The sequence below is a fragment of the Pseudoliparis swirei genome, chromosome 1, assembly GCF_029220125.1.
Source record: "Pseudoliparis swirei isolate HS2019 ecotype Mariana Trench chromosome 1, NWPU_hadal_v1, whole genome shotgun sequence".
Lineage (NCBI taxonomy): Eukaryota > Metazoa > Chordata > Actinopteri > Perciformes > Liparidae > Pseudoliparis > Pseudoliparis swirei.
Window position 1 is genome coordinate 22,646,450 of NC_079388.1, and position 20,300 is coordinate 22,666,749.

General features: G+C 47.3%; 1 protein-coding gene across 2 annotated transcripts; it reads right to left on the minus strand.

Moving 5' to 3' along the window:
* Positions 1-3,747: 3,747 nt before the first annotated feature.
* On the minus strand, positions 3,748-19,308 carry LOC130188883 (clumping factor A-like). Of its 2 annotated transcripts, XM_056407548.1 has the most exons (8): positions 19,255-19,291; positions 19,094-19,129; positions 18,882-18,917; positions 18,761-18,787; positions 5,080-6,234; positions 4,631-4,672; positions 4,350-4,389; positions 3,748-4,037 (listed from the first exon to the last, which is right to left on the minus strand). In XM_056407548.1, the coding sequence occupies exons 5-7, from the start codon at positions 6,230-6,232 to the stop codon at positions 4,373-4,375; spliced, it is 1,212 nt and encodes a 403-aa protein (XP_056263523.1). In that variant the 5' UTR covers positions 6,233-6,234; positions 18,761-18,787; positions 18,882-18,917; positions 19,094-19,129; positions 19,255-19,291; the 3' UTR covers positions 3,748-4,037; positions 4,350-4,372. The 2 variants fall into 2 exon arrangements, with proteins under 2 accessions (XP_056263523.1, XP_056263444.1); XM_056407469.1 differs by lacking the exon at positions 19,094-19,129 and having other exon boundaries at positions 19,255-19,308.
* Positions 19,309-20,300: the final 992 nt, after the last annotated feature.

The window sequence follows — 20,300 nt, forward strand, 5'->3', positions numbered from 1 at the left end:
CAGGATTTCTGCTGTTTGGATTTGGCGCTGCCCTGGCTTATCGGAAAATTAAGGAAATGGTGACAGCCGTTAAAAGCCCCCTAAGGCTGCCCGACATGATTGACGCGTTGGGCAGAGTTGTTGGCACTCAGACTTTGGCATTAAACCGTCAGAATGACAACATCGTGGAGAAGCTGATGGCTCTGCAAATGAAATTGGATCGATTTGAAATCCTATTGGCAAACGGGAGGAAAATGGAGGAATAGTAGGTGCAAAATTGATATGCAGCTACTGGAAGACCAAACAATCCCAATCTTATCTGCTGGCTTCCTCTACCAGGACGGGCCTTGGCCAAGGCCGTGTCTGGAACCACATCTTCCCCGCAGATCACTGTCGCGAGACTCTCTCTCATTCCCTTCCCCCTATCCACAGACACCTGTGGTTGTTTTCTCCCCAGGACCCTTCAAGGCCATCTCCATGGCAACGACCATCTTGCGGTCTGGGAACTTTGTCTGTTGTGGACTGGGGGAGGACGATACATCAGGCCACTTACACACACAACCAACACACTGAAATGCACTCACTACCCCCATCCCACGCCTTCGCCTGCTTTGCCCCCCCAGGGTGACAGGACGGGTCTGCGTCCGGCGCCGTGACGGCGAAGGACCGGGCTGGCTGCTTGTCGGTGCTGGTTACCTTCTGCCCCCAATGGCGGGGCTATCGCCCAGTCTTTGGATTACCTCCCCTCCCCCCCTTCCTACTTGTTGCAAGTCATGTCTAAGATGTATGTGCTTATGTGCAATGGTGTTTTTTGTTTCTCCTGCTCCCACACTGTACCCTCTAGGGCATAGTCGGGGGGTGGCTTTTTCTTTTTCTCGCCTCTCTTCCCTCATGTTATGCTGTAATCTTTCATCCACCCTTTCCAAGATGGCGCCGCGGACGGCGCCTCGGTGTCTTGGTGCGCGAATCTTGCACCTTCCGCCAAAAAAAGTTCCTCGTTTGTTTGTGAAAACATTCTTTGGCAATAAACCTGTTTCTGATTCTGATTTCTGATTTCTGATTCTGGAGCCGGCGACGGGACACGGGGAACTGGAGCCGGCGACGGGACACCGGGAGATGGAGCCACAGACGGGACACCGGGAGATGGAGCCGCAGACGGGACACCTGGAGATGGAGCCGCAGACGGGACACCGGGAGATGGAGCCGCAGACGGGACACCGGGAGATGGAGCCGCAGACGGGACACCTGGAGATGGAGCCGCAGACGGGACACCGGGAGATGGAGCCGCAGACGGGACACCTGGAGATGGAGCCGCAGACGGGACACCTGGAGATGGAGCCGCAGACGGGACACCGGGAGATGGAGCCGCAGACGGGACATGGGGAACTGGAGCCGGCGACGGGACACGGGGAACTGGAGCCGGCGACGGGACACTGGGAGATGGAGCCGTAGACGGGACACCGGGAGATGGAGCCGTAGATGGGACACCGGGAGATGGAGCTGCAGACGGGACATGGGAAACTGGAACTGGCGACGGGACACCGGGAGATGGAGCCACCGGCCGGAACGCCGATAGGTCTCGGGGAGAAGGGGTCGGCCACACGGAGGCGACAGCAGGAACCGACGGGGACTGCCAGGGTAGATGGCCCAACGGCTGGCTAGCTGCTAAACTGGCACCTGGAAGAGATGCAATATGCTTTCCGGAAGACTGACTACTACTACTACTACTACTACTACTACTACTACGAGTACTAGTACTTCTACTACTACTACTACTAGTATTCTACTACTGCTACTACTACATACTACTGCTACTTCTGCAGGCGACAAGACACAGGAAACTGGAGTCGGCCGGAATGGCAAAGGGGGACGGGGAGCTGGAGCCAGCCAGGACAGCGAAAGGGCATGGGGAACTAGAGCCGGACAGGACGGCAAAGGGGCATGGGGAACTAGAACCAGGTAGGACGGGGCCGAAACAGGGGGAACCAGAGGTGGTCGGGATGGAGACGGGACAGGGGGAACCAGAGGTGGTCGGGACGGAGAATGGGGAACTAGGACAGGCCGGGGCGGAGACAGAGCACGGGGAACTGGAGCCGGCGACGGGACATGGGGAACTGGAGCTGGCGACGAGACACCGGGAGATGGAGCCGCAGACGGGACACCGGGAGATGGAGCCATAGATGGGAAACTGGAACTGGCGACGAGACACCGGGAGATGGAGCCATTGACGGGACACGGGGAACTGGAGCCGGCGACGGGACATGGGGAACTGGAAACGGTGACGGGACATGGGGAACTGGAGCCGGCGACGAGACACCGGGAGATGGAGCCGTAGACGGGACATGGGGAACGGGAACCGGCGACGGGACACGGGGAACTGGAGCCGGCGACGGGACATGGGGAACTGGAGCTGGCGACGAGACACCGGGAGATGGAGCCGCAGACGGGACACCGGGAGATGGAGCCACAGACGGGACACCGGGAGATGGAGCCGTAGACGGGACATGGGGAACGGGAACCGGCGACGGGACACGGGGAACTGGAGCTGGCGACGGGACATGGGGAACTGGAGCTGGCGACGAGACACCGGGAGATGGAGCCGCAGACGGGACACCGGGAGATGGAGCTGCAGACGGGACACTGGGAGATGGAGCCGTAGACGGGACATGGGGAACGGGAATGGGAACCGGCGACGGGACACGGGGAACTGGAGCCGGCGATGTGACATGGGGAACTGGAGCCGGCGACGGGACACGGGGAACTGGAGCCAGCGACGGGACACGGGGAACTGGAGCCGGCGATGGGACATAGGGAACTGGAGCCGGCGACGGGACACCGGGGGTTGGAGCCGCAGACGGGACACCGGGAGATGGAGCCATAGACGGGAAACTGGAACTGGCGACGAGACACCGGGAGATGAAGCCATTGACGGGACACGGGGAACTGGAGCCGGCGACGGGACACGGGGAACTGGAGCCGGCGACGGGACATGGGGAACTGGAAACGGTGACGGGACATGGGGAACTGGAGCCGGCGACGGGACATCGGGAGATGGAGCCGTAGATGGGACACCAGGAGATGGAGCCGTAGATGGGACACCGAGAGATGGAGCCGCAGACGGGACAAGGGGAACTGGAGCCGGCGACGGGACACCGGGAGATGGAGCCGCCGGCTGGAACGCCGATAGGTCTCGGGGAGAAGGGGTCGGCCACACGGAGGCGACAGCAGGAACCGGCGGGGACTGCCAGGGTAGATGGCCCAACTGCTGGCTAGCTGCTAAACTGGCACCTGGAAGAGATGCAATATGCTTACCGGAAGACTGACTACTACTACTGCTACTACTACAAGTACTAGTACTTCTATTACTCCTACAACTACTACAACTATTAGTACTACTACAACTACTACAACTACTAGTACTTCTACTGCTACTACAACTACTACTACTGCTACTACTAGTACTACTACTACTACAACTACTACTAATACTACTTCTACCGCTACTACAACAACTACTACTACTATTGCTACTGCTACTGTTACTACTACTACTACTACTACTACTACTGCTGCTACTACTACGACAGCACTTTATTCTGTAGAACATGTTCTGTTTAGTTCCGTGCTATGTTCTCTTGCTATATTCTTTTGATTTGGTCTCTTGCTATGTTCTCTGCTGTATTTTTTCTGCTTAGTTCCCTGATAAATATTTGATATATAATCATAACAATTATGATCGTTTCATATAATAAAGACTCAGGGACTGAGGATTTTGACAGTACAAACTTTATTAGCAGTTCTTCTGTGTGAACACAGACCCAAAGAGCAGATCTCACATGTTTCTGCGTCAGACTGAAGGCAGACAGGCAGGCAGATAGATAGGCAGAAAGATTGACTGATTAGAGGACAAGCACACAGAGACCACAGCCAGAGTTTGAAGTAAAATGGGAACAACCAATCAGGAACGAGCTGAAGACCGAAAATAAACAGGAAGTTTAATTGCAATTTAGAATGTTGTAGTTTCTCTTGTAGCAATTGACTCCTCTGTGGTTTTGGCCCTGATGGGGAGGAAACACAAACATTTTGTAGAGATCTTTATTCTAATAATCAGCACAACAGAATTGACTGAATAATAGTCTTTGACAACACTCTTTTAGCTCAGTGATGATATATATTTTTCATTTGAATTAAACTATTTGTTTCTTGTCAGTAGTATTGTTCATTCCTATTTCACCTGAATGCAGCAAATGTTATAGATTCACGTGAACGCAGCAGTCACTGTAAATTTCTAGTTCCAGAACCGAATGCAGGTCATTTTTCATGTTAATGCCCACCACCTGAATCTGTTGCTAAAGGTGAATCAATGGTACCTGCAGCTGGGGAGCTTCCACCTTCAGAGTCTCTGAGCTGCTGTGAGAAGAAGAACACACTTCTGGTTCATAAAGCAATGGTACCTGAATGATCTCCTCACATCTCTCTTTGTGCTGGAATAACATTGAAGTTTTAAGGTTTCATAAACCACGGGAATGAATTATTCTGATGCTGTATTTGTTTTTCAAAGCTGTGGCTGTATGATATTAGATATTTACTTTTATCTGAACTGTGATTGGCTATGAGATGGTGTGAGGTCACAGTAGGGTGGGATATTTACCCGTTGCGACGATGTGGTTGTCAGGTTGGTTATTAGATGACCCTGCAACAAGAAACAACATGAGAATGAATGAACATTGGTTCTGTGAGTCTTCAGCCTGTTCTCATAACCATGTATTGTATAACTTCTGAATTCATCCTCTTCACACCTGAATGTTGACATCCTGACCTGTTGGTTGTTTTCTAACACTAACCCTTCTACATGATGTGTTCCCCCTGGAATTCTCTCAAATCCTGATCTTTGATGTATTTAACCCTTTTAAATATTCACCTTAAGCTCTAGATTTTCGATATTAACCTTTTCTTATTTTTGACCTCTGACTTCTTTTATTTTTCTGATTTTTAAAAACGGAATTTTATATAGTTGCTCTAATGAACTCTCTCACTTCTGAATGTTTTAAAAACACAAAGAACTTGTGAACTCTGACAAATACAGGTGTCCTGTTTTACCGTCAGTGGCTGTTTCTGGAATCGGCTGATCAGGTTCTTCTGCGTTGACAGAATCGTTCGTCACTTCCTCAACATCAGAGATGTCCGTACTTCTGGGCTCGCTGGTTGGATTGTCGTGAGTCTCTGAGCTGTCTTCCGGAACACCATCTGTTGTTCTGTTGTCCTCTGGTGAGTTATCATCTCCATCAGTGTCTTCTACATTCTTCTCTGGTGAGCTATTGTCTCCATCTGTGTCTTCTTTGTTGTCCTCTGGTGAGCTATCGTCTCCATCTGTGTCTTCTACATTCTTCTCTGGTGAGCTATCATCTCCATCAGTGTCTTCTTTGTTGTCCTCTGGTGAGCTATCATTTCCCTCAGTGTCTTCTTTGTCTTCCTCTGGTGAGCTATCATGTCCATCTGTGTCTTTGTTCTCCTCTGGTGAGCTATCATCTCCATCTGTGTCTTCTTTGTTGTCCTTTGGTGAGCTATCATCTCCATCTGTGTCTTTGTTGTCCTCTGGTGAGCTATCATTTCCCTCAGTGTCTTCTTTGTTCTCCTCTAGTGAGCTATCATCTCCATCTGTGTCTTCTTTGTTGTCCTCTGGTGAGCTATCATCTCCATTGGTGTCTTTGTTGTCCTCTGGTGAGCTATCATCTCCATTGGTGTCTTTGTTGTCCTCTGGTGAGCTATCATCTCCATTGGTGTCTTTATTGTCCTCTGGTGAGCTATCATCTCCATTGGTGTCTTTGTTGTCCTCTGGTGAGCTATCATCTCCATTGGTGTCTTTGTTGTCCTCTAGTGAGCTATCATCTCCATTGGTGTCTTTGTTGTCCTCTAGTGAGCTATCATCTCCATTGGTGTCTTTGTTGTCCTCTGGTGAGCTATCATCTCCATTGGTGTCTTTTTTGTCCTCTAGTGAGCTATCATTTCCCTCAGTGTCTTCTTTGTTCTCCTCTAGTGAGCTATCATCTCCATCTGTGTCTTTGTTGTCCTCTGGTGAGCTATCAACTCTATCAGTGTCTTCTTTGTTGTCCTCCTCTAGTGAGCTATCATCTACATCTGGTTCCACTGCTTCCTCCTCCTTCTTTACCTCGCTGATTTCTTGCTGGCTGTTACTGGCATCCTCTGGTAAGCTCACGTCATTCTGATCTTGAGTTTTAGTTTCAGAGTTCATATCTGTGGATTAAAGATGTTGCACACTTATCAATTATTTGTGATCTTGTTTGTGCGGTCAGTCTTTGTCTATAGGTCAACGTTACTGATCATTGTGCCACTCTGAAGGCTGTCAGGCTTCAGTGTAACATGAATGACTGATGTCTAGTGTGCAGCAGTAGTACAATGAGTGGTTGTAGTCTTAATGGGCTCAGTGGTGAGCAGGTCGTCCTTCAATCAGAGCATCCGAAGTTTGGTCAAGGATCGCTTGTCCATGTGTCCTTGTGCAAGACACGAACCCTAAATGTCTCCCGGAGGTGTTCTAGGGTGTACAAATGGGTGAATGTTAGTTACTGCTGATGTGCAGGTGGAACCTGAGCTTTTCGCATCAGTGTATGAATGGGTGTGAATGTATGAATGATGTCATGCAGTGGGAGAGTGCTTCGAGTGGTCGGAAGACTAGAAAAGAGAAGTACAAGTACAGGTCCATTTACCGATGACAGTCTTTAGTTAAGGTTCTTTAATTTATAGACTTTAGTTTACATTCTTTGGTTTACACTCCATAGTTAACAGTCTTTATTTAAGGTTCTTTATTGTACAGTCTTTAGTTTACATTATTTACTTAACATTCTTTATTTTACAGTCTTTAGTTTATATTCTTTAGTTAATGTTTATTATTTTACAGTCTTTCGTGTACCTACCTTCTCTTAACCTACAAAGCCTTGATTGGTGATGCTCCATCATATCTTAAGGAGTTGGTAGTACCATGTTACCCCACTAGTGTCACACCGCGGGGAGGTTTGTCTTGTCTTGGGTTTTTGTCTCGTAACTTCCTGTTTTATTTTGAAGCCTAACTCCTCCTCTCATTTCAGGTCATTTGCCCTTACTCATGTGTCACCGGTCTGATTGTCTCCCCTGGTCCCTGATTGATTCCACCTGATATCTGATTGATTCCACCTGTTCCCTGATTGATTCCACCTGAACCCTGATTGATTCCACCTGATCCCTGATTGATTCCACCTGTTCCCTGATTGTCTCCATCTGTTCCCCATGACCCTCATGTGCTTAAAGGCTGCGTCTCCCCTCTGTCTTGGGTCAAAGTGTTTAATCCTGTGCGTTCACCAAGGCCTTCTGCCCAGCCATCGTCATGGTTTCCTTGAATATTGTCACTCCACGTAAGTTGTTTCCGTTTCCTCCTTGAGAGTGATTTTTTGTTTGTAACGTTTCTAGTTTAGCTTCGCTTTTGTTTAAGTTATCAGATGTTTTTTGTGTCCTCCCGTTTGGAGTGATTTTGTGTTTTAGATTAGCCCTAGTATATTTAGTGAGTTCTTTTCCATAGCCCTTTTATTTGTCACTCCTCAAAGAGGTTGGGAAATCAATAAAGTGGGCTCATTTGTTCTACCCTCTGCATCTGAGTCCTTATTTTAGTCCTGGCCTGACAACTAGAGAGCTTGTAGTACCATGTTACCCCACTAGAGAGCTTGTAGTACCATGTTACCCCACTAGAGAGCTTGTAGTACCATATTACCCCACTAGAGAGCTTGTAGTACCATGTTACCCCACTAGAGAGCTTGTAGTACCACATTACCCCACTAGAGAGCTTGTAGTACCATGTTACCCCACTAGAGAGCCAGAGCCTTTAGTTATCAAGCTCCTCTTTTATGGAACCAGCTTCCAATTTCAGTCCGGGAGGCAGACACAGTCACCTCGTTAAAGAATAGACTTAAGACCTTCCTCTTTGACAGAGCTTATAGTTAGGGCTGAATCAGGTTTGCCCTGGTCCAGCCCCTTGATATGCTGCTATAGGCTTATAGCTGCCGGGGGACGTTTTAGGATGCACTGAGTACCTATCTCCTCTTTTTTCTCTCCTTAAGGATGAATTTTCATCTCTCAATCACACATTACTAACTCTGCTTTCTCCCCGGAGTCCTTTTGACTCCACGTCTCATGGGGTCACCGGACCCTATGAGACGGCATAGATCCTATCTGCCTGATGGATCATCGAGGTCTGGGTCGTGGAATTCCTGCTCCTGACTACGCCACTGTCCTGTTGAGACTCCGCCCACTGTTGAGACTCCGCCCACTCCTCCTCCCCACCGCCATCTGCCTGATGGATCGTGGAGGTCTCCATCGTGGAATATGCCAACTATGAACTATTCATACACTCTGTCATATTCATTGAATGTATTTTAACTCTAAATCTGTCCTTCTGTACACATTACATCTATTGCATCTGTCCATCCTGGAGAGGGATCCTCCTCTATTGCTCTCCTGCAGGTTTCTTCCCCTTTTTCCCCCCTGAAGGGTTATTTGGGAGTTTTTCCTGGTCCGATGTGAGGTTTTGGGGCAGGGATGTCTATGTGTACAGATTGTCAGATCGGGACTTGTCCTTTAACTCCCACGTAAAGCAAATCTCAAGGACTGCATTCTTTCATCTACGTAATATTTCAAAAATCAGGCACATCTTGTCTCAAAAAGATGCAGAAAAATTGGTTCACGCGTTCGTTACTTCGAGACTGGATTACTGCAACTCCTTATTAGCAGGCTGCTCTAATATATCTCTTAGGTCCCTCCAGTTGATCCAGAATGCTGCAGCTCGTGTTCTCACTAAAACTAAGAAAGAGATCACATCACTCCTGCACTAGCTGCTCTGCACTGGCTCCCAGTAAAATCAAGAATCACTTTTAAAATTCTTCTCTTAACCTACAAAGCCTTGATTGGTGATGCTCCATCATATCTTAAGGAGCTTGTCGTACCATATTGCCCCACATGAGTGCAACGCTCAATAAATGCGGGACTACTTGAAGTTCCTAGAGTCTTAAAAGTAGAATGGGAGCCAGAGCCTTTGGTTATCAAGCTCCTCTTTTATGGAACCAGCTTCCAATTTCAGTCCGGGAGGCAGACACAGTCACCTCGTTTAAGAGTAGACTTAAGACCTTCCTCTTTGATAGAGCTTATAGTTAGGGCTGAATCAGGTTCACCTGGTCCAGCCCTTGATATGCTGCTATAGGCTTATAGCTGCCGGGGACGTTTTAGGATGCACTGAGTACCTATCTCCTTTTTTCTCTCCTTAAGGATGAATTTTCATCTCTCAATCACACGTTACTAACTCTGCTTTCTCCCGGAAGTCCTTTTGACTTTCGTCTCATGGGGTCATCGGACCCTATGAGACGGCATAGATCTATCTGCCTGATGGATCGTCTGGGTCGTGGAATTCCTGCTCATGACTACGCCACTGTCCTGTTGAGACTCCGCCCTCCTCCTCCCCACCGCCATCTGCCTGATGGATCGTGGAGGTCTCCATCGTGGAATATGCCTACTATGAACTATTCATACACTCTGTCATATTCATTGAATGTATTTTAACTCTAAATCTGTCCTTCTGTACACATTACATCTATTGCATCTGTCCATCCTAGGAGAGGGATCCTCCTCTGTTGCTCTCCTCCAGGTTTCTTCACTTTTTTTCCCCCTGAAGGGTTATTTGGGAGTTTTTCCTGGTCCGATGTGAGGTTTTGGGGCAGGGATGTCTATGTGTACAGATTGTAAAGCACTCCGAGACAAATTTGTAATTTGTGAAATTGGGCTATACAAATAAACTGAATTGAATTGAATTGTAAAGCACTCCGCGACAAATTTGTGAAATTGGGCTATACAAATTGATTGATTGATTGATTTTGATTGATTGATATTTATTTGTCGTTTGCCAGAGTACAGGTACAAAAGCATCGAAATTACAAGAAACTGAATTGAATTGAATAGAGAGCTTGTAGTACCATGTTACTCCACTAGAGAGCTTGGAGTACCACGTTACCCCACTAGAGAGCTTGTAGTACCATGTTACCCCACTAGAGAGCTTGTAGTACCATATTACCCCACTAGAGAGCTTGTAGTACCATGTTACCCCACTAGAGAGCTTGTTGTACCATGTTACCCCACTAGAGAGCTTGTAGTACCATGTTACCCCACTAGAGAGCTTGTAGTACCATATTACCCCACTAGAGAGCTTGTAGTACCATATTACCCCACTAGAGCTTGTTGTACCATGTTACCCCACTAGAGAGCTTGTAGTACCATGTTACCCCACTAGAGAGCTTGTAGTACCATGTTACCCCACTAGAGAGCTTGTAGTACCATATTACCCCACTAGAGGCTTGTAGTACCATGTTGCCCCACTAGAGAGCTTGTGGTACCACGTTACCCCACGAGAGAGCTTGTAGTACCATGTTGCCCCACTAGAGAGCTTGTGGTACCATGTTACCCCACGAGAGGCTTGTAGTACCATATTACCCCATGAGAGGCTTGTGGTACCATATTACCCCACTAGAGAGCTTGTGGTACCATATTACCCCATGAGAGGCTTGTAGTACCATGTTACCCCACTAGAGGCTTGTAGTACCATGTTACCCACTAGAGAGCTTGTAGTACCATATTACCCCACGAGAGGCTTGTAGTACCATGTTACCCCACTAGAGAGCTTGTAGTACCATGTTGCCCCACTAGAGGCTTGTAGTACCACATTACCCCACTAGAGAGCTTGTAGTACCATGTTACCCCACTAGAGAGCTTGTAGTACCATGTTACCCCACTAGAGAGCTTGTAGTACCATGTTACCCCACTAGAGAGCTTGTAGTACCATGTTACCGCACTAGAGAGCTTGTAGTACCATGTTACCCCACTAGAGAGCTTGTAGGACCATGTTACCCCACTAGAGGGCTTGTAGTACCATGTTACCCCACTAGAGAGCTTGTAGGACCATGTTACCCCACTAGAGGGCTTGTAGTACCATATTACCCCACTAGAGAGCTTGTAGTACCATATTACCCCACTAGAGAGCTTGTAGTACCATGTTACCCCACTAGAGGGCTTGTAGTACCATATTACCCCACTAGAGAGCTTGTAGTACCATGTTATCCCACTAGAGAGCTTGTAGTACCATGTTACCACTAGAGGGCTTGTAGTACCATATTACCCCACTAGAGAGCTTGTAGTACCATATTACCCCACTAGAGGCTTGTAGTACCATGTTACCCACTAGAGGCTTGTAGTACCATATTACCCCACTAGAGAGCTTGTAGTACCATGTTACCCCACTAGAGGCTTGTGGTACCATGTTACCCACTAGAGAGCTTGTAGTACCATGTTACCCCACTAGAGAGCTTGTAGTACCATGTTACCCCACTAGAGAGCTTGTAGTACCACGTTACCCCACTAGAGAGCTTGTAGTACCATATTACCCCACTAGAGCACGGGCAGCACGGTGGCTCAGTGGTTAGCACTGTCGCCTCACAGCAAGAAGGCCCTGGGTTCGAATCCCGGTCGTTCCAGGTCCTTTCCGTGTGGAGCATGTTCTCCTCGTGTTCTCCTCGTGTCTGCGTGGGTCTACTCCAGGTACTCCGGTTTCCCCCACCATCATAAAGACATGCACCGCAGCCTCACCCCGGTTCGTATGGATGTGAATGCATGTTGGTGCTGGTCGGAGGGGCCGTAGGCGCTGATTGGCAGCCTCGCTTCCGTCAGTCTGCCCCAGGGCAGCTGTGGCTACTGATGTAGCTTACCACCACCGGTATGACTGTGTGTGTGTATGACTACTGGACTCTGTAAAGCGACTTCGGGTGACTTGAGAAGCGCTATATAAAATTTATTATTATTATTATTAGAGAGCTTGTAGTACCATATTACCCCACTAGAGAGCTTGTAGTACCATGTTACCCCACTAGAGAGCTTGTAGTACCATATTACCCCACTAGAGAGCTTGTAGTACCATGTTACTCCACTAGAGAGCTTGTAGTACCATGTTACCCCACTAGAGAGCTTGTAGTACCATGTTACCCCACTAGAGAGCTTGTAGTACCATGTTACCCCACTAGAGAGCTTGTAGTACCATATTACCCCACTAGAGAGATACCTTACTAGAGGTGGGGCTACTTGTGGTTCCTAGAGTCTAAAGTAGGAGGAGCCAGAGCCTTCAGGTATCAAGCTCCTCCTCTTTTATGGAACCAGCTCCACCTTCAGTCCTGGAGACTCCGCCCCCTCATGGAGACTGAAGACGTTCCTCCTGATGGTCTGATAGTTAAACCTGAACCAGGTTCACCTGGAGATGCTGCTAGAGGCTGAGAGGCTGAGGGGGACGCTTAGGATACACTGAGCTCCTCTCTCCTCTCTCCTTATGGACGCTTAGGAGACACTGAGCTCCTCTCTCCTCTCTCCTTATGGACGCTTAGGAGACACTGAGCTCCTCCTCTCTCCTTATGGACGCTTAGGAGACACTGAGCTCCTCTCTCTCTCTCCTTATGGACGCTTAGGATACACTGAGCTCCTCTCTCCTCTCTCCTTATGGACGCTTAGGAGACACTGAGCTCCTCTCTCCTCTCTCCTTATGGACGCTTAGGATACACTGAGCTCCTCTCTCCTCTCTCCTTATGGACGCTTAGGATACACTGAGCTCCTCTCTCCTCTCTCCTTATGGACGCTTAGGAGACACTGAGCTCCTCTCTCCTTATGGACGCTTAGGAGACACTGAGCTCCTCTCTCCTCTCTCCTTATGGACGCTTAGGAGACACTGAGCTCCTCTCTCCTCTCTCCTTATGGACGCTTAGGATACACTGAGCTCCTCTCTCCTTATGGACGCTTAGGATACACTGAGCTCCTTATGGACGTTTAGGATACACTGAGCTCTCCTCTCCTCTCTCCTTATGGACGCTTAGGATACACTGAGCTCCTCTCTCCTTATGGATGCTTAGGATACACTGAGCTCCTCTCTCATCTCCTCTCTCCTTATGGACGTTTAGGATACACTGAGCTCCTCTCTCCTCTCCTCTCTCCTTATGGATGCTTAGGATACACTGAGCTCCTCTCTCCTCTCCTCTCTCCTTATGAACATTTAGGATACACTGAGCTCCTCGCCTCTCTCCTTATGGATGCTTAGGATACACTGAGCTCCTCTCTCCTTATGGACGCTTAGGATACACTGAGCACCTCTCCTCTCCTCTCTCCTTATGGACGCTTAGGATACACTGAGCTCCTCTCTCCTTATGGACGCTTAGGATACACTGAGCTCCTCTCTCCTCTCCTCTCTCCTTATGGACGTTTAGGATACACTGAGCTCCTCTCTCCTCTCTCCTTATGGACGTTTAGGATACACTGAGCTTCTCTCTCCTCTAGGATAGACTGAGCACCTCACTCCTCTCCTCTCTCCTTATGGACATTTAGGATGCACTGAGCTCCTCTCTCCTCTCTCCTTATGGAAGCTTAGGATACACTGAGCTCCTCTCCTCTCTCCTTATGGACGCTTAGGATACACTGAGCTCCTCCTCTCCTCTCTCCTTATGGACGTTTAGGATACACTGAGCTCCTCTCTCCTTAGGATACTGAGTTATCTCTCCTTAAGGATACACTGAGCTCCTCTCTCCTTATGGACGTTTAGGATACACTGAGCTCCTCTCTCCTCTCTCCTTATGGACGCTTAGGAGACACTGAGCTCCTCTCTCCTCTCTCCTTATGGACGCTTAGGATACACTGAGCTCCTCTCTCCTCTCTCCTTATGGACGCTTAGGATACACTGAGCTCCTCTCCTCTCTCCTTATGGACGCTTAGGAGACACTGAGCTCCTCTCTCCTTATGGACGCTTAGGAGACACTGAGCTCCTCTCTCCTCTCTCCTTATGGACGCTTAGGAGACACTGAGCTCCTCTCTCCTCTCTCCTTATGGACGTTTAGGATACACTGAGCTCCTCTCCTCTCCTCTCTCCTTATGGACGCTTAGGATACACTGAGCTCCTTATGGACGTTTAGGATACACTGAGCTCTCCTCTCCTCTCTCCTTATGGACGCTTAGGATACACTGAGCTCCTCTCTCCTTATGGATGCTTAGGATACACTGAGCTCCTCTCTCCTCTCTCTCCTTATGGACGTTTAGGATACACTGGCGCCTCTCTCCTCTCTCCTTATGGATGCTTAGGATACACTGAGCTCCTCTCTCCTCTCCTCTCTCCTTATGGACATTTAGGATACACTGAGCTCCTCGCCTCTCTCCTTATGGATGCTTAGGATACACTGAGCTCCTCTCTCCTTATGGACGTTTAGGATACACTGAGCTCCTCTCTCCTTATGGACGCTTAGGATACACTGAGCTCCTCTCTCCTCTCCTCTCTCCTTATGGACGTTTAGGATACACTGAGCTCCTCTCTCCTCTCTCCTTATGGACGTTTAGGATACACTGAGCTTCTCTCTCCTCTAGGATAGACTGAGCACCTCACTCCTCTCCTCTCTCCTTATGGACATTTAGGATGCACTGAGCTCCTCTCTCCTCTCTCCTTATGGAAGCTTAGGATACACTGAGCTCCTCTCCTCTCTCCTTATGGACGCTTAGGATACACTGAGCTCCTCCTCTCCTCTCTCCTTATGGACGTTTAGGATACACTGAGCTCCTCTCTCCTTATGGACGTTTAGGATACACTGAGCTCCTCTCTCCTTAAGGATACACTGAGCTCCTCTCTCCTTATGGACGTTTAGGATACACTGAGCTCCTCTCTCCTTATGGACGTTTAGGATACACTGAGCTCCTCTCTCCTTAAGGATACACTGAGCTCCTCTCTCCTTATGGATGCTTAGGATACACTGAGCTCCTCCTCTCCTCTCTCCTTATGGATGCTTAGGATACACTGAGCTCCTCTCTCCTTATGGACGCTTAGGAGACACTGAGCTCCTCCTATCCTCTCTCCTTATGGACGCTTAGGATACACTGAGCTCCTCTCTCCTCTCCATATGGACGTTTAGGATACACTGAGCTCTCCTCTCCTCTCTCCTTATGGACGCTTAGGATACACTGAGCACCTCTCTCCTCTAGGATACACTGAGCACCTCACTCCTCTCCTTATGGACATTTAGGATACACTGAGCTCCTCTCTCCTCTAGGATACACTGAGCTCCTCGCTCCTTATGGACGCTTAGGATACACTGAGCTCTCCTCTCCTTATGGAAATTTAGGATACACTGAGCACCTCTCTCCTCTAGGATACACTGAGCACCTCACTCCTCTCCTTATGGACATTTAGGATACACCTCACTCCTCTCTCCTTATGGATGCTTAGGATACACTGAGCACCTCTCTCCTCTACGATACACTGAGCTCCTCTCTCCTCTCTCCTTATGGACGCTTAGGATACACTGAGCTCCTCTCCTCTCATTATGGACGCTTAGGATACTCTGAGCTCCTTATGGACGTTTAGGATACACTGAGCTCTCCTCTCTCCTTATGGATGTTTAGTATACACTGGGCACCTCACTCTAGGATACACTGAGCACCTCTTCTCTCTCGACTTATGGATGAATCTACATCTCTCCAGTCTTTGTGCCTCCTCATTTAATAGGGTCCATTGGACCTGGCTGGGTCTAGTGCCATGGCCCTGCTGATGTACCCTGCCCCCCCCTCGTCTCTACCTTGATATTATAAAGCTGAACTATTGAAAGGAATGTTGTGTTCAAGCTCCTGCTAATTTAGAATAACATCACATAGCAGATGGAATATGTGTCTGATAAGAAATAATTAGACTGCCTCTCAAAGCTAGGTACTCGCCTCCCACAAACGCAACACACACTTGTTATCATGTTGTTACAATGAGAGAGGGGGACGAGGGCCCCCTCCTGTGAGAAGGGGGGGCAGATCCAAGGTCAGGATGACGTCATGACATGTGGGTGCTTGGAGGGCGGTACTTGGCCTGAGAGTCAGAGTCGTTTTGGGTTTTCACATGTGTTGATCGGAGAGGACTCCGCTGTGATTGCAGTCGCATCAAACTTGTATTTTATGTCTTATCAGAGAATAAATCCTCCCGTTGGAAAGGAGAGAACGAGAGAAGGTCGTTGGCGAATTATTCCTTTACCAGACATCCAATTTTGAGTGACGCTAACAATTTGGTGACCCCGACGGTTGGTTGATCTGGTTAAAGATGAAGTGTAAAGACATCCGTTTCATGGACCCCTGCCAAGGGTCTGCGGCTATTTGGGGGTTGACGACAAGAGGTACCTCGTAAAGAACAGCTGAACAGACGACCCTTTGTTTTAAAATTGTCTGTGATTGGAGAAACAATATGGAGTTTATCTAAGACTAAGAGACGCTCGTCGGTAGGGATGGGCATCGAGAACCGGTTCCGTTTTAGAACCGGTTCCCAGTGAACCGATTGTTTGGGATCGTTAGCCAAATTCTTTAACGGTTCTGCTAACGGTCCTCTGTGGCGTTGCGCATGCGCGAACTTTTTTAGTTTCTTCTTCAGACTGCAGCAAACATGGCAACTAGGCAGAGGCGTTCTAAAGTTTGGCTCCATTTCACACGACAAAAAGTGCTCGTGTGAGGTGAGTGTGCTCACCTGTGTGCGCGCATTACAGCTGAGCGCTGCGCGCGCAGACAGCATTTAACGGAGCCGACAGCGGAGCATTGCGTGCGCTCTGATCGCTCTTTTAATTAAGTATCGATACTAAAACTATGCGAAATCACATAGTTTTTAATGTACGGGTACTTTGTTAGTATCGCTACACCGTGCAGCGTGACGGCAGCAGATGTAGCGGACTAACATTCAAGCTAACCTAACTTTCCAAACGCTGTGGACATCTGAACGCTGATTGGCCGAGACGCGACACGTCCCATCAAAGATGTTCTATTGTGAAGAAGAGCACCACTTCACATTTTCTCCGCGACTCACTGCAATCTCAACGGCAGCGGGCCAGGTGAAAAAAATAATAAATCGGAACGCGTCTCTGGTATTGTTCAGGGGGCGGGGCCACATGTGGAGGCGTTCATTGTGTAAACCAGCTTTCACTATATAAATAATCTGCATTGCCATTCCATTTAGCTGATGAAGTTCAGAGTCAGACCGGTCAGAGGCTGGTCGTCTGTCTGGGTCTCAGGCTACAGCACGTCTTGTCCACCTCCTCATATCTTTGTGTTCAGGCATCCTCCACCCCATCTGAGAGAGTGTTCTCCACGGCTGGAGACACAATAAGTCCTGAGAGATCGCGTATCCTCCCGGAGAAAGCAGACATGCTTATTTTTCTGCACACAAATTGTTGCTGATCCATACAATTGATGGTTGCACACTTGGTATTTGCCACTGCTAGTTTCATTTTTGGCAGCGCAGTTCATATACCCTTTAAAAAAAAGGAAGGAGCACAGTAATTTCTAGGAACATGTTTAAATTAAACAGAATGCATTTTATTTAAGTTATGTAAGTTTTATTTTAAGTTCAAGAGGAATATGTATAAATGTTTTTGGTTATTTAAGAAAATGTAAATGTGTATGTATACATACTGTATATGGTGTGTGCAGCATTATAGAAAATTATATAAAAGAAAATTAATGTAAATAAACCCGTTTGTGCTCTTTTTTTCCACCCCTTGCCCAATAAGAATCGATAAGAGAATCGATAAGGAATCGAATCGATAAGCAGGAATCGATAAGGCATCGGAATCGTTAAAATCGTATCAATTCTCATCCCTACTCGTCGGAGCTACGGAGGTTGGCTCTTAGTCGGTAGAAATCCATGTTGAAGTCTATTTTGAAGCGTTGATGAGTCCTTTCTAAGTATAGGATACCTCTGGAAACTGATCGCTTGTATTGACAGGGACAGTTTAGACTTCAGTTCATGTTAATGTGTATTTTGAGGCGTTCGATACCTTTAGGCAATTGCCAAAGTTGCAAGTTGAAGTCTGTTTCTAAGTAAAGCATACCTCTGACACTTGCTAATGTTCGGCCGTATCCCATAAAGTACACAGACCTGGAGACAATGGTTCTCTAGTACGAGGGTAATATGAGATCCTGGGTATAAGGTGGTTTAGCTTCTCGTGACATGAATCTAACTTATTCTACTGTTACACAACACTTATTTAGCCTCATAAAAATTGCTTATACTGTTAAATATGTCCACTCTGTTACTGATGTAGACATCTATAAGACAATGCAGTACTTCCCCAGTATTGGTGGTAGTAGTGCAGTACTTCCCCAGTATTGGTGGTAGTAGTGCAGTACTTCCCCAGTATTGGTGGTAGTAATGCAGTACTTCCCCAGTATTGGTGGTAGTAGTGCAGTACTTCCCCAGTATTGGTGGTAGTAATGCAGTACTTCTCCAGTATTGGTGGTAGTAGTGCAGTACTTCCCCAGTATTGGTGGTAGTAGTGCAGTACTTCCCCAGTATTGGTGGTAGTAGTGCAGTACTTCTCCAGTATTGGTGGTAGTAGTGCAGTACTTCCCCAGTATTGGTGGTAGTAATGCAGTACTTCCCCAGTATTGGTGGTAGTAGTGCAGTACTTCCCCAGTATTGGTGGTAGTAATGCAGTACTTCTCCAGTATTGGTGGTAGTAGTGCAGTACTTCCCCAGTATTGGTGGTAGTAATGCAGTACTTCTTGCGAGTGTTCGATCATGTTATTGGATTGTGCAGCATTCCATCAAATCTAAATATTCAGCATTACGTGTCATTTAGCAGTGTCTTTTATCCAAAGCGACTTCCAGCATCTTTGCTTCAGTTCAAACATATTTTATTCTTGTGTAAGTCACACTGACCTTGAGCTTCAGGGGCTTCAGTTGAATCTGAAATAGACAGATGAACATCGTCCTTGACCTGTTTTTAGAAGTAGTAAAGACTCTCTAATCACATAGACAGGTGGACAGACAGGTGTGTTACCATTGGCTGTTTGATTCTGCTGGGTTGCATTTGTCTCTGAAATTGTAGAAACAAACAAATGTGTCATAAACTTTCATTCTGATGTGAGGTCAAAGGTCAGCGATGTCTGTGTACAGACTGTAAAGCACTCGGAGACAAATTTGTGAAAATGGGCTCTACAAAAAAACTGAATTGAAATGTTGAATGAACGTTGTAGAACAACTATCAAATACCTGATGAACAGTGAGGGGACGTGTCCAATCAAATACCTGATGAACAGTGAGGGGGAGTGTCGAACATAAACACTTCCTGGAAGCCCTCGTGGCTCCGCCCTCTTCAGGGCTCTGGGTCTCGAGGAGATGAACACAGGGCGGAAGATGTTGTCATCACTTACCTAAAACTGGGGCTGCGAGAGATACCGCCGCCATGGCAACAAGCAGCAGCACAACACACCTGGACACAGAAAGATGCTTTCATTCACTCAATAGAAACATCATCCAGAGTCAGATCGCTGGTTTAGAAATGAAATAACACCAATATGTGTATTATACCCCTTTAAGGTTTGAGTATAACTTTTAGAAAAGAGTATAGTTAAGGATTAAAGACTGTGGACTAAAGACTGTAAAATAAAGACTTTGAACTAAAGAATGAAGAATGTAAACTAAAGACTGTAGAATCAAGACTTTGAACTAAAGAATGAAGAATGTAAACTAAAGAATGTAAAATAAAGACTGAACTAAAGAATGTAAAATAAAGACTTTGAACTAAAGAATGAAGAATGTAAAATAAAAACTGAACTAAAGAATGTAAAATAAAGACTTTGAACTAAAGAATGAAGAATGTAAAATAAAGACTGTGAACTAAAGAATGAAGAATGTAAACTAAAGAATGTAAAATAAAGACTGAACTAAAGAATGTAAAATAAAGACTGAACAAAAGAATGAAGAATGTAAAATAAAGACTGTAGAGCAGCTGTTCCCAAACTCAAGAATGCCGCGGCCCAATTTGAAATCTGAAAATCTTCTGCGGCCCACCCAAGCCTTAAATCCCAATCAGCGTTGACGACGCGTTGTCGACGAGGGGGGGGGGTGCTAGTGAGAGGGTGTTTACCTGTGCAGGGTTTTTCCTGCATAGAGAAAATGTGGGCGCGCGCCTAAGCCGTAATTTAACACTGAGGTGTGCTCACCTGTGCGCGCATCCCGGCTGAGGGAGGCGCGCGCCGGCATCGGAGCTCTGGTGCGCGCGAGCCGAGAAGAGTTGACGGGGGGTAGACAAAATTTATTGGAGTTGATAAGCGTGTCTGAGCGATTCAATATATCTCTTGTTCTGCCTGTTTTGTGATATACATCCTAAAAGGGGCCTAATATTTCTAGACTGAAATAATATCGGCATTATAATTATTATAACAATGATGATTGTTTTAGTTGCCTCTTTTGTGGA

What these genes read in the sequence shown, in the direction of transcription:
- LOC130188883 (XM_056407469.1), bottom strand. Translation starts at nt 19,288, where the DNA reads ATGGCGGCGGTATCTCTCGCAGCCCCAGTTTTAG. An exon ending in TCTCGCAGCCCCAGTTTTAG is followed by an intron (nt 18,918 to 19,254) that starts GTAAGTGATGAC and finishes CTACAATTTCAG; the next exon opens with AGACAAATGCAACCCAGCAG. An exon ending in GCAGAATCAAACAGCCAATG is followed by an intron (nt 18,788 to 18,881) that starts GTAACACACCTG and finishes TGTCTATTTCAG; the next exon opens with ATTCAACTGAAGCCCCTGAA.